The sequence below is a fragment of the Nannobrachium achirus genome, assembly GCF_963921795.1.
Source record: "Nannobrachium achirus genome assembly, chromosome: 5".
NCBI classification, from domain to species: domain Eukaryota; kingdom Metazoa; phylum Chordata; class Actinopteri; order Myctophiformes; family Myctophidae; genus Nannobrachium; species Nannobrachium achirus.
Window position 1 is genome coordinate 14,722,273 of NC_137814.1, and position 13,999 is coordinate 14,736,271.

Here is a 13,999-nt window from a genome sequence, read left to right on the forward strand (position 1 = left end):
ACATAGAGCTCCAGCACACATTGAAACTACTACTGCTCCTATTATAAACAATAAACATACGTTGCTTCCTAAGACCCTTCAAAGTGCTTTCATGTCATTCTCGAAGAAAGATTCACATTGTTTCACATAATATGATTCACATAACGTTATATATCGTGTTGTTGTTGTTGTTTTCAACAAGTCATGGGAATTATTCTTATTTTTTCTGGAAACAATACTTAACTGTACTTTTACTGTAGACGATATGGTGTTTTTAGGCATCTAAAACGTCTTTGATGTTGATTATTTGATCATTTGCTGTTTGATTATCAGTGCTTTGACTACCAATAGTTTTGCTCCTGACCACACACATTCAAACACAGTAGATAATATTTACTGAAATACAGTAAAAGCAGCTGTGCATTACACTATTGCATCATAAAGGAACAAGACCGTGTTCAATCAGATAAACGTATGACTTCAATGTTTGAGGGGAGCTGTACTATACATACCATATGGAGTATTCACTGTCAAACACACAATAACATCTTCATACTGTGGCCCTTTGAGAAAGAGGCTAGCTTAGATGGAAACGAGATGTTCTGGGGGATTCTCTGCAGTTGCAATTTCAAATTTAAAAGTCAGCCTTTGTCTAATAAAAAAAAAGAAAGAAAGAAAGCCAGACTATCAGTGTTCCACAGGCTAAAGTGCGCCCTCTACAGGTTGGATCCAGTAACAACACTTCACGCATCTGACAAGCTTAACGCAACAGGCTGCAAACGCTGTCATCCTTCAAGTTTCACCGGAAACCATCCCAGTCACATAATATAATACATTAAATAATAATACATTAAAACTAGAAGTGAGAGTGCGAGCGGACATCTTCCATTTCTAATCATGATAATAAGTTACGTTTGTGACACGTACTGTCAATAACATTTTACCCTGGCGGGCGGTGTCAATCAGAATAATATCACAGTGTTGTTTTACCTTAGAGCAAAGAACTGGAATGTTATGTTCTTTGTAAAAACAATAGAATAAATGTTTTCTTTTCCACAATGTCTAATCAAGTTTAATTCTGTTTTGGTCTCTTATTGTTTTACCTCTCCTGTATGTAGTTAATAGTGTGTGTGTGTGTGTGTGTGTGTGTGTGTGTGTGTGTGTGTGTGTGTGTGTGTGTGTGTGTGTGTGTGTGTGTGTGTGCGTGCGTGCGTGCGTGTGTGTGTGAACACTGTATTGCCGTTAGAGAGCTGTGTTAGGAGGTGATGGAAGAGGTGATGTTATCATGACACATTATGATAATGTGATAACGGGAACAACGGAACAACACATATTTTCACTGCTTTTAACAAGTAAGGTCAGCAAGACCATGAAACCACACACACACACACAGTTGGTCTAATTTTAAAACACAGAAAGAAATTGGAATATTTTGTATCATATTTGACTGAGTGTTGATTTTTGTTTTGTTTGTGTGCTGTGTGAGTGCGCGTATGTGCGTGCGTGCGTGCGTGTGTGTGTGTGTGGCATGTGCGTGTGTGAGTGTGCACGCGCACAAGCGAGCGAGCATGTGTGAGCGTGTGAGTACCTACTGTATCTGTGCTTGTGTGTGTGTGAGAATAAAGTTACCGCAGTCTATATGACATTGTCGGCTAGTAGGAGGTGTTTAGAGAGGGTGGGCGTGGCTCTGTGACCTCACATCCTGTCCACTGGCGGTTAAACCACATGAGCAGGAAAAGCCAGGGTGCTGCTGCTGTCCATCTCTCTCTGACGGCCAGGCAGAATAATAGCTACGGCCAGGGACGTGCTGGCCATTGGGAAAAGCGGGACAACTACCGAACGGCCGGTTCATTCCCGGCCGGTCCAGGCCGGCCATTAGGAAAACAATTAAACTGTTTGCACAAAAGTAAAAATGTAACTGTTTGCAAAAAAAGTAGTGAAAACAGCAGATCTACAAGCACACAACGCCTCGCGGTGCGAGGCGTTGTGTGCTTGTAGATCGGCTGTTTTCACTAGTTTAAATCATTTTTTAAATGATAAATACAAAACAAACGGTTTTGGACATTCAAGGTTTCCACCTGACAACGACGAAATATAACTCATGTAATTGGCCCACTGGCTTGTCACTTGTCATGATCTGAAATGGCAAATCTTTGAGTAGCAGCAGTGCTATAGAGAGAGATCTCTCTCTATAGCGCGCAATGAGGGCCTCTACAACTCTTTTTCCCGGGCTGAATCAGGGGCCCAGCACGTCCCTGGCTACGGCCCAGCGTGACTGCTGGGGTCTCCATTGGAGCTGTGACAGGGGAATGTATGGGAGTGGGTGGTTCACCCTGTGACATATAGCTTGGGTATATGATGTGCTGGAGAAACTAAAAAAAAGGGCTGTCAGACGGGATTCGAACCCCAAATCACTTAAGGATGATTTGGGTTGTGTTTTTGATCAGATTATGGTTCGATGCCCTCTCTTGGGTGAAACCTTGTTGGGAGCTTGGTTGTGTGAGCTGGGTAATAAAAATAAAAATAAAGGCAGTTAAAAAGATAAAAGGTTAATCATGCAATAGTCAGTTATAGAGTGGGACAAGTTAATATTCAATATTAAAGTGTTATTAGATTAGGTTAGGTTAGGTTAGGTTAGGATAGGTTAGATTAAATTAGATAATAGTGAATTAAAATGGTTGTGTGAGGATGGGGCTAATCACTCTGAAAGGTTTGTGAAAATATAGAGAGTTTGGTTTAAATGGTTTGGGAATGTATGGAACTCAACGAGAGCCAAGCCTGCCATTTAGAGTTTTATTTTTATTTTTTTCTGTTTTGACCGGCATGTACGCACATCCACTGTGGCGTGTGCAACAAGTTGTGGCCACATGTGGCCAACAGATCTGAATCAGTGTGTAATAAGCACAGGTCATCTCTATAGAGTGATCATTGGTGCAGTCTAGATTGAAGAACCGTTATTAGCCTAACAATGATACTGTGTATATGTTTGAGAATTAGCGACAGTAGGTTGCTATAAACTGTGCTTTGACGTCACTTGAACAACAACTTCAGTAGCTACAGTAGCAGGTCACTCCAAGGCTAAATACTGCTATTTATGCTGAAATGGGTTAAAGCCAAACTGTCTACATAATATGCAAATAGTCTGATCCAAGTTCACATACTTGGCCTCAAGGTCAACAATCCCTCTTCCTCTATGCCAATCACTTCTACTAGCTGAAACATATTTAATTGTAGCCTACAGAGATATAACATATTCGATAATGAATAATGGGGCAATAGAGTACTGCGATAACTATGACATTAGGTATATTATTGTGATCTACATAAACAAGTTATTGTGAAGTGTAGTGGATGGTTTAAGACAGACGCTGGCTGGCGGAGACATCGGTAATGTACTGATTTCGGAGTGTCCTTGACCCTCTGCTATCTTGTAACAGTTAGGCAGCTGACTGGCAAACTAGCAGGCCCTCAGCGGGTTCCTGTGGTCTGGTTCTAAAATGTAAAGGGACTGGGGTCACTAAAAGGAACATGCTGGGCCTGGTGGTAAGGCCCCTGGAAGAATGGGGAACAAGGTTGGACAATCAAGATCGTTCCGGTCTAAAGCCAGAGGGATCAGAACTGCGCCCAGAGAGACCAAAAACTAATTTCTGGGATCAGAAAGGGCTTACAGGACTGGTAATTAAGATTATTTGACCATTAGGCCATCAGATAATTAACTGCTGGAAATGTATACACTGCTCCATAGGTTTATTTGCATACACCCTTTACACCAATCGTGGGGACAGGGTCTACCAGCGGGTACTGCGACGTTTCACAAGAGAAAATAAAAATAAATAGTTGTGGAACCCCAGCCAGAGAAACACAGATAAACGCTTGGCTAAGTGCTTAGCTTTGCTTTGAACTATTAGGCAAGGTATACTAAGGGTTAATCGAATGTAGTCAAGAGGTGAAAACGGTCAAAAGGCCAGGGTTTATAGCAGGAAGTTGTCAGACAGACCCCAGAGAAACACTGAGAGGCAATGGGTCGGTTCGGTGCTGCGATGGGCGAGGTGAAGGGCCGGGCCAGAGGGAGATGACTGCGCTGTGGTTGGTTGGTTTATTGGCAGGTGGGCAAGCGCCATGCGTTTCCCTCCAATAGCTACAGGTCACTGTGACTCAGTCTGCGGAGGGAAACAGGGGAAACAAGAGGGACTTTTTTTTAATGTATTTTTTACATTTATTTAATCAGCAAAATCACATTGAGACTCCTGTTCAAGTGTGAACTGGCCAAGAGGCAGGATAAAAATAACACACCTTTGCCAAACACTACAAAACAAACGCTACAACTGGACATCCATGATACAAAAAAATAAAAATAAAAATGAAATAAACATAAGAACAGAGAGCGATGGTGATAGGAAACAGCAAATAAGTGATGGGGAATACACCATGATTGATTGATTGATTGATTGAATACTTTATTTAATAGCACAGGAAAAGCACAGGAAAGTACAGTTCAACACAAGGTCTTGCTAAGAGGATTTAAACCCAAGAAAGCACTATGGCTTGTTTCCATTGGGGTCCTTTGTACTCAATTCGTTGTTGGAAACTTAATGAACTTGTGTCAATTTCTACAGGAATTTCACACAGGGCTGATAAGAATTGTGTGTGTGTGTGTGTGTGTGTGTGTGCGTGCGTGCGTGCGTGCGTGCGTGCGTGCGTGCGTGCGTGCGTGCGTGCGTGCGTGCGTGCGTGCGTGTGTATGTGTATGTGTATGTGTATGTGTATGTGTATGTGTATATGTGTATGTGTATGTGTATGTGTATGTGTACGTGTATAATATGTACGTGCATGTGTGTGTGTGTGTGTGTGTGTGTGTGTGTGTGTGTGTGTGTGTGTGTGTGTGTGTGTGTGTGTGTGTGTGTGTGTGTGTGTGTGTGTGCAGGGGTGTCACATCAAATTCTGGGCCCTGGGTACTTTAACTATTGAAAAATAGCAGATATACAAGCTCACAGCGCAGCACCAAGTGCCACGCTGCAAGCTTGTAGATCTGCTGTTTTTGAAAAATCGTGAAAATGTGTGCATTTTTCAAAAAATATTTCAAATCCTTCTAAAGTTTTTTTTGAAAAACGTATTTTTCTATCTCAGTGGTGCTCAAACTGTTTTATGTGAAGGACCCCCAAAATGATATACTGTAGTATTTACTAAATATAAATATTTAGTTCCAGGGACCCCCACGAGCAAAATTTGAGTTACACATGTTCGCTTAAAAAATACATATATTCAAAGATTTGCACATATTTTCACGACGTTTAAAACAATAGCAGATCTACAAGCTCGCAGCGTGGCACACGGTGCTGCGCTGTGAGCTTGTATATCTGCTATTTTTCAATAGCTAAAGTGTAAAATAATTCCAGGCCCCTCCAACTTGGGCCCTAGTAACTCAGTCCCCCCGCCCCCCCCCCCCCCCCCCCCCCCCCGCCCCTTGTGACACCCCTGTGTGCGTGTGTGTACTTACTTGTCTCAGTGATGCGTTTGTCCATGCCGAGGAGGAGTGGCTCCCTCAGTCCATCCCCCCCAAAGGGAGTGGGCGTGGCCTCCTTCACCCCATTCTCCTGAGCAACACTTCCTGGTCCTGCTGCAGGAGTCCCACTAGGGGGCGATGCCGTCTTCCCCTCTGTCTTGTCCTCCTATAAGTAACACATAGGAACATGAATAAATCCTCTGCCTTGTCCTCCTATACATACAGTAACACATTGTATATTACTAGAAATTCGCGGCCGCTAACGCGGCCGCTCATATCTAGAAATCGCGCCCTAACGGGCGCTCACATTTACAGATTGTAGTGGAAGACTGGAAGTAGCGGAAAAATACTGGGAGGGGAGAGTATTGAAAGTCCTGCTGTACTGTTGGGAGTAGATTGAAGTGCAAGTAGCGGAGAAGTACTAAGAGGGGAGGGGGATTACGTGAAATTCTCCGCCCTCACTGGGGACAGTGGAGAGGCTCAGACAGCAGCAGCACGTAACAGCGTCTTACATGCATGCACTTACTTGGGGGGGGGGGCTTGGCTTCCAATTCCAAAGTTGACCAAGTGCTTTCAATTAAAGTTATAATTATTCCATGGTTGCATCTTGAACAAATCAGATGAAGGCTGTTTGAGCTGAAACACGTCCCTTACTCCATTGGTGTCGGTGAGGAAAATAATGAATAATTGAGGACTGTTCTGCTGCCTTTCTCCATGCCGTTGTAAAGTTTCACTTTCGGTTTAGACCCACGGGGACTGTAAGCGTCTCTCTCACTCACTCTCACTGTCTCTCTCTCTCTCAAGCCTCTCTCTCTCTCGCTCTCTCTCACTGTCTCTCTCTCTCTCTCTCTCTCTCTCTCTCTCTTGCTCTCTCTCTCTCTCTCTTGCTCGCTCGCTCGCTCTCACTCACTCGCTCTCACTACTCGCTCTCACTGTCTCTCTCTCTCTCTCTCTCTCTCTCTCTCTCTCTCTCTCTCTTGCTTGCAGGCTTGTTGTATGGGCTGGTGTAGGGTTACAGATCCATGGGCTGGGCGGACGTTAAGATCCCCTGGACTGGCGGACGTTATAGCCAATTGGAGAGCTGGATTTGGTCGTGTCTGTCTAGTACCAAACAAAAACCGCTGGCTGCAGTTTACAAATGTAATATAAGATATATATATATTTTTTTTTAAGCGAACATTTGTAACTGAAATTATGCTTCTGGGCGTCCCTGTCTGGAACTAAATATTTTGAGATGGGAAAGGATTTTAAATATTCAAAGATTTGCACAAATTTTCACAATCTTTTTCAAACATAGCAGACCTACAAGCTTGCAGCGCTGTGAGCTTGTATATCTGCTATTTTTCAATAGTTAAAGCACAAAATTATGTGTAATAATGCGTTCCCAGTCTAAATTGGTTAAATTGGTTCCCCTATGAAGAACATTCATGGGGGGCCCGCAGTCAATCCTTGTAGGCTACCCAGGGACCAGAATTTGGTGCAACAACCAACTGGCTTTCTAAATGATGGACTGTGTTATAGCCCCACCTTGTGTCCATTAGCTTGTCCATTGTTTGTCTCCTGCCCCACATTGTCCATGGATCCCATCTTAGACTTAGGTTTGATGTTCAACTTCTGGGACTCAAGCTTTACTTCTCCACCACCTGAGACAATGGGAGGGAGGGGGGGTAAAGTCGATATGGAAGATATGAGAAGATATGAGAAGATATGAGAAGAGAAGAGAAGAGAAGAGACGAGAAGAGAAGAGAAGAGAAGAGAAGAGAAGAGAAGAGAAGAGAAGAGAAGAGAAGAGAAGAGAAGAGACGAGAAGAGAAGAGAAGAGAAGAGAAGAGACGAGAAGAGAAGAGACGAGAAGAGAAGAGAAGAGAAGAGAAGAGAAGAGAAGAGAAGAGAAGAGAAGAGAACAGAACAGAACAGAACAGAACAGAAGTAATGGTTTTCATTCTGACCTGGCTTGTGCTTGATATTGTCTTTGGAGCCACATTTGGATGTCACCTTACTCAGATCCACCTTTTTATTCAATATCTGCACCTGGAGAAGAGGAGACAAGAGTCTGCTTTACTTAACTGTTACTCAATCTTTATTATTACTTAAAAAATATATCATTCAGTCTCATTCTTCTTTTGTCATTGTTTTGTGTTGTATTGTTATGGTAGCACAGTTCTGTGGAACTCTATCTCTATAAATCATGTTCTACTAGTGATAGAATGCACACCTTAGCCTCTATGTCTAACTAATAATGGCTCATAATTATGCAAACCTGACCAGCCCAGTAGCAGATGGCCTGGTCGGATGTTAAGTCATTTTTTTTATATGGTCTCATTTTTGGTTTTATGTTATCCCATTTTAATTAGTGTTACCCAACTACATACATATTCTGCAGCCTACTTTTCCCTTCACCCGAGTCTTTGTTTCCTCCTTCCCTCCCTGCAGCGTCGCTGTGACAACAGAATTTCTCTCAGGACCAATAAAGGTCCATATACCGGTATCTTCTATCTTTTTATTTAAGGGACATGCCCTTCAAGCTTCCCTAACAAACCACCCCACTACATCTGGACACTTCTTCAGAGTCACATTAAGCTCCCAACTCCTGGCTTTCATCAAATATGTAAATCTCTAATTAGCGTTGAATAACCATGAATAGGCCTATACCATTCATTCCCTGGACCAATGCTGACTGTACTTGGGAATGCAAAGTGTATTTTGTCAGTGTGTCTATGTTAACATCATACATATTGTGGAGAAAAAAGCTGACAAACAGTTAAAAAGAGCATGCACATCCAGAGCCATATAGGCTGGGTGCTGGACTAAAGGTAATCAACAATAAAAAGAGAAAAAAGTCTGCACACCAAATTTGCAGTTCCCAATATAGAGCTTTACTGTGGTAACGTTTCGAGCCGCATGGCTCTTCCTCAGACCTTCACAGACAAGTGTTACAAACAGTTTTATAAGTGTGTATTAAATACGTAAACATGCATGTACTATAGACATGTCATTGGTTAATTGGTTGTCTGTGAAGGTCTGAGGAAGAGCCATGCGGCTCGAAACGTCACCACAGTAAAGCTCTATATTGGGAACTGCAAATTTGGTGTGCGGACTTTTTTCTCTTTTTATTTAACATCATACATATTTACACATAATGCTCATTATCTAATCAAAATACTGCAAGCAAAACAACCGTGTGACATGCTCACATAATAGAAACAATGTTTCTAGCTGCATGTCGTTGAAATACCTGTACAGTATGTCCAAAACTGTTACTTTTCATGATTCAAATTAAAGAATAGCCCAAATAGCAAAGCTACAAGCTCAAAACAAGTCACGTGTCGACGCGTTTTGAGCTTGAAGATCTGGTATTCTTGATACTTTTGAGTGACACTGTAGTATGACCTAGTAGGGCACCAATTTACTATAAGAAAACAGGTTTCTGACCAACAGCCATGATACTGTAGTAGTACAAGATGTGTTCAGAAGTTGCAGACTCAAAAACATATTAGGTATCTGTAAACAATACACTACGGCAGATTGTCTCACAAGTCTGTTTTATTACTGTTGCTTTACTGTCCACAACCTTACCATACCCTGTCCAAAAACAGGGTATGGGGGTATGCTTAAAATGGACATGTTGCTGTTTTTTTTAGGTCCTTGTTCTAAAAGTTTTTTTTAGCATAAAAAAACACTGATAATTATTAGATTTTTAAGCTTTTGCAACACTGTGGGAATTGCTTTCCCTTCATTGCTTCACCCCCACAGTGGACTTACGTGATATCCAATTTGCCATGATTTTTCTTAGTTTCATCATTAAACATAAAAATGTTTCACAATGGTGGTGGTTGGTGATTTGCTTAGAAGTATGTATTTTATATACGCAGATTAAAAAGAAGGAAGTACATCCTGGTTGGAGAGCAAATCAAACAGTCGGTTCAACTAGTAATTTGTTATTCTGTTTTGAAAGGTGTTACATAAATAAAGATTATTATTATTAGTGACTATAAGCAGTAAAGTCTTGGCGGTATATTTTGGTTTAGATTTTTGAACATCAATACTGATCTAAATGATCAGCCATTTGCATCTGTCCTACATTCAGTCCTTCAGTTAATTCACAAGAGAATACAGAATGGTGCAACAGAAAGCAACCCACAGCCAATGGGGAAACAGACTTTCAGGTGACCAGATGGGATCAATGTGTGAGGGCAGCAATTCTAGGTCAATTCACTTACACTTCAAGTGTTCCAAATAGTAAATACAATCAGTAACTATTCTAGAGGGTTATGGTTAAGGATCATTCATTTTATATCACTTGGTTTTCAAAAGGTTTAAAAAGTTGGATTTCAAAAAAATAAAAATAAAAAGATCCGTTTTGTGAATTGTTTCAAGTTCAAATTGATTGCTTCCAGTCCTGTTGGACACAGCTAAGCATATCATAGACATGAAAAAGGCCTAACAATGGGCTTATTCTGGATCTTTTGATGATTGACTAAAAAGAGGAATCCGATTTTGGGGCAGATTATATTTTAGAAAGTCACAGAGTCATGAAAAGATCATTCTATCACTACGTTTTCTGTTTGTGGCAGTGGGGTGTCGCTTCGTCGACAGCAACCCACGCGCCACTGTCACACTGCCATTTCCTATCGTTACATGCATCCACTCAAAAACGACAACTAAAGATACATCATTCAATTTAGGTAGACATCCCGTCAAAGCTACTTAAACAGGATGAAGAGATTCTGTAATTTCTTCTTATTTGGTTTCCATGAATTTATCAGATAGGTCCCTTTGTAAAGTTCACAAATCAGATATTTTTTTTTGGCCTGTGTCCAAGTATGAAAGGAAGGTCAGAATCTGGTGGCGTGCATCCATCGTAACCAGGGGCGTCACAGGGGGGGAGGGGGGGGGGGGGGGGGGGGGGGGGGTGAGTGGGACTGAGTTACTAGGGCCCAAGGTGGAGTGGACTGAGTTACTAGGGCCCAAGGTGGAGGGGCCTTAATTATTTTATTCTTTAACTATTGAAAAATAGCAGATATACACAAGCTCACAACGCGGCACCGAGTACCCCACTGTGAGCTCTGCTATTTTTGAAAAGTTGTAAAAATGTGTGGAAATCTTTGAATATATATATATATATATATATATATATATATATATATATATATATATATATATATATATATATTTTTTTTTTTAAGCGAACATTTGTAACTCAAACTTTGCTTCTGGGGGTCCCTGGAACTAAATATTTTTTGGCCAAACACATGTCATTTTGGGGGGTCCTTGACGTGAAAAAGTTTGAGCACCACTGGCATAGAAACATAGGTTTTTCAAAAAATTGAAATATTCAAAGACTTTTCACCATTTTTCAAAAATAGCAGATCTACAAGCTTGCAGCATGGCACTCGGTGCCGCACTGTGAGCTTGGTATATCTGCTATTTTTCAACAGTTAAAGCACAAAATAATGCGTTCCCAGTCTAAATGGGTTGAACCCCCTTCCCCCCTATGGAGAACATTCATGGGGGGCCCGCAGTGAATCCTTGTACCCAGGCCCCAGAATTTGGTGTGACACCCCTGGGTGGCGTGCATCCATCGTGACCAGAGTCTCATCCCAGCCCCTGCAGTACTTACGTTACCCCCTCCAGGGACATATTTCATATTGTCCTTGGAGCCACAGCGGGACGTGACATGGCTGAAGTCCAACTTTTTGTGCATCTGAATCTACAGACGAGACGGACAGAGGGGTCGACAGGCAGGCAGACAGACAGAAGAGCAGAACAGAACAGGAGAGGTTTTGAGACAGACAGACAAGCAGGTAGAAAGAAAAGGGAAAGACAGCTATTAGAGGAAGGCAAGCAGATAGACGAGAGAGCAGCAAAGGCCAGAGCAGCTACAAGCTTAAGGCTGAGAGGAAACAGCTTTAGGGATGGAAGAGGATCACTGTCACTATTTATCCATATGCAATTTGTAATTCGACTCGCGTGATAAAAGCGAGAAGAATTTACTGGTGCCACCAGTAACTCATTTTTTTTAATAGCAGAGTCAAGTGTATTTTGTGTTCAGTTATAGCGAGTAACAGAAGCATGTTCTTGGACTAAAAATGAAAACATGGAATGCAAATGTTACAATTAAGTAATGGACTAGTATATATATAGCCTCAAAGAGCAATACTGACAACAGATCTCTTCCTTCTTTCGTTATTATTAGGTCATTATTGATGCTTTGAGCGACAAAGTGTCAAACGACGCGTTGCACTATACGTTCCTCGTGTCTCACAACATTCCAAGTTTTGGCGTCAGTTGTGGTCACGCAACACGTCGTTCGACACTTGTCGTGCAAAGCATACATTGCTCTTCAGTTATATGATTAATTTATGTCAGAGGAAAATAATAAAGCACGGGACAAGAAATGAAAGGGAGTTACAGTTTCTGCAGAAGGAATGTGTTCTAGAAAGCTCGGACACTATACAGTAGCTATGCTACAAAGAATAGTTTAAAGAAGTGGTGCCATAGTTTTGTACTTTCTCTGTTTTATATGTGTCTGTGGAGTTAACATTACTCTAATAGACCTCCAGGTGGGGTTATAATGTGCAAATTTGTCTTCCCTGTGTATTTTTGGTTACTTCATGAAAGCCGAAAGCCTCTGAGTCAAAAGGCTTGATCGAAAAACACTGATTTAATGACATCGTAAACTCATCCCCTCCCCTTTTACCATACAGAACATGAAGAACATTCATGGGGGGCCCACAGTGAATCCTTGTACCCAGGGCCCAGAATGTGGTGCGACACCCCTGATGTCAGTTCTCTTCTCTGTTTCCATGCCTCTTTCACACTGTGGAAAAGGCCTTGTGGGTAAATCAGTACCGTGCTCTGACGCAGGTGGCAAAAGCTTGGGATGACTCACCCAGCTGTTAGTGCACGTGCGTACGACACACACACGCAGCAGCAACGTCCTTCAAGCGGAGGTTTGCAGTGCAGGGCAACCTCTCCAGCTTATTGATGGTATTACATATTGAAATCGAGGCTCACAGTTATAGCTAATTAAGGCTTGTAAAGCTAGAAAGCTGTAGCTAACTCACTCTCCCTGATGAAGTCCACAATCTATTTATATAGTAACCGTCCTTTTAATTCTGTACTATAATTATCACAGCAGCATCACAGTGAGGGTAAGCTGAACCGTGTAGGGTGACTAGGGTCGGACTCAGACCAATAATACGTTTGATCAAATGTTTAGAATGATTACTTTCCATATAGTAGTAGATCATTTTGCATTACATCAGGCTAGTCACATTTTTCTTTGAGGTTAGACTAAAATGTTAGTTTTTACTTTAAAAAGAGTGTAATAAGAAAGGCTTTGCATGTTAGACTGCTATAATGTATGGTTAAATATGGTGAAAACATACGGTATGTGCTTTCCACGCAATAGACTTGGCTACAGTATATGGTACATCTCCACTAGGATAGAAACATGCATAGCTTAAAGCAAAAATGGATATTAGCAATAATCAATTGTAATTAATTATACAAAACGTGTTTTCTTTTCAGGGGGATGGCAATTTTTTGACATCACGTGCACACGAGCCTTTAGATGTGTGTGTGTGTGTGTGCGCCTACATGTGTGCATGGAGCAAATAGAAAATACAGCGCTGCAGTAGAGAAACTAAAAGTTTGCTTTGAACGAATCTCAAACAGTACCTAACACAGTAATGGAGCCATGTAGCCTATGAGGACGCACGCACAATGCACATACAGTCACCGCTGGAAACCTACAGTAGGTGTTAAAGTAGCCTATCCATATGAATAGGGTAGCCTACTTGGGCTTGTGAATCTGGGGGATGCGCAAGCCCACCACTCACTGGTAAACCTGGTAAACTTGTTATGCAAATATTCATTTGATTAGATAGGCTAAGGCGCGTCGTCACTCGTATAGCCTATAACTCTATGGTTCTAGCATGCACTGTTCCGTGCCGTTCCTGCGCGTGCATGTGGGAAATATATTGGCCTGACGGCGTCCGGTCACGTCCGACCTCGAAAGCACTACTGGCTGTATACAGTACATTAATGAACTGAATGCACATATTTACGGATTCATTCACCACAGGGTTGGTAAGCATATCTAATTGCAGATTCACAGCGATATGGATGAGGAGGGTAAGTGTTCAGTTGGAGTACATATGGATGAATAGGTTCTATTCACAGCAGCCATATTGGAAGGATAGATAGGTACCTTTGAAATTGGGCCCCTGCCTCACTTCCTTCAGGTGTTACCAATGATACTAATGACGGCTCTGTTCCATTAGTATAATACTTTTCTTTTAAGCTCTAAATGGTCTGGCACCTTCGTACCTCTATGACTGCCTGCATAGATATGTTCCAAACCGCCCACTCAGGTCCTCTAGTGCAGACCTACTTGAGGCGCCAACAATGACATATAAAAAATATGGTGAAGCAGCTTTCTGCTTCTACGGACCGACAGCTTGGAATAATCTCCCACTACACCTAAGACAGGCAGCCTCTGTGGATAGCTTT

The 13,999-nt window shown here is 41.9% G+C and overlaps 1 protein-coding gene across 1 annotated transcript in view; it reads right to left on the reverse strand.

Moving 5' to 3' along the window:
• Window positions 1–4,134: 4,134 nt before the first annotated feature.
• LOC308284844 (uncharacterized protein) overlaps window positions 4,135–13,999 on the reverse strand; it is a gene marked incomplete at both ends in the record, with an annotated part of 99,003 nt that continues 89,138 nt past the window's right edge. The window contains 5 exons of the mRNA XM_080725571.1: window positions 4,135–4,139; window positions 5,477–5,648; window positions 7,010–7,125; window positions 7,432–7,513; window positions 11,103–11,192. Of these exons, the coding sequence (XP_080581697.1) occupies window positions 4,135–4,139; window positions 5,477–5,648; window positions 7,010–7,125; window positions 7,432–7,513; window positions 11,103–11,192 (465 nt within the window). The remainder of the gene's footprint in view (window positions 4,140–5,476; window positions 5,649–7,009; window positions 7,126–7,431; window positions 7,514–11,102; window positions 11,193–13,999) is intronic.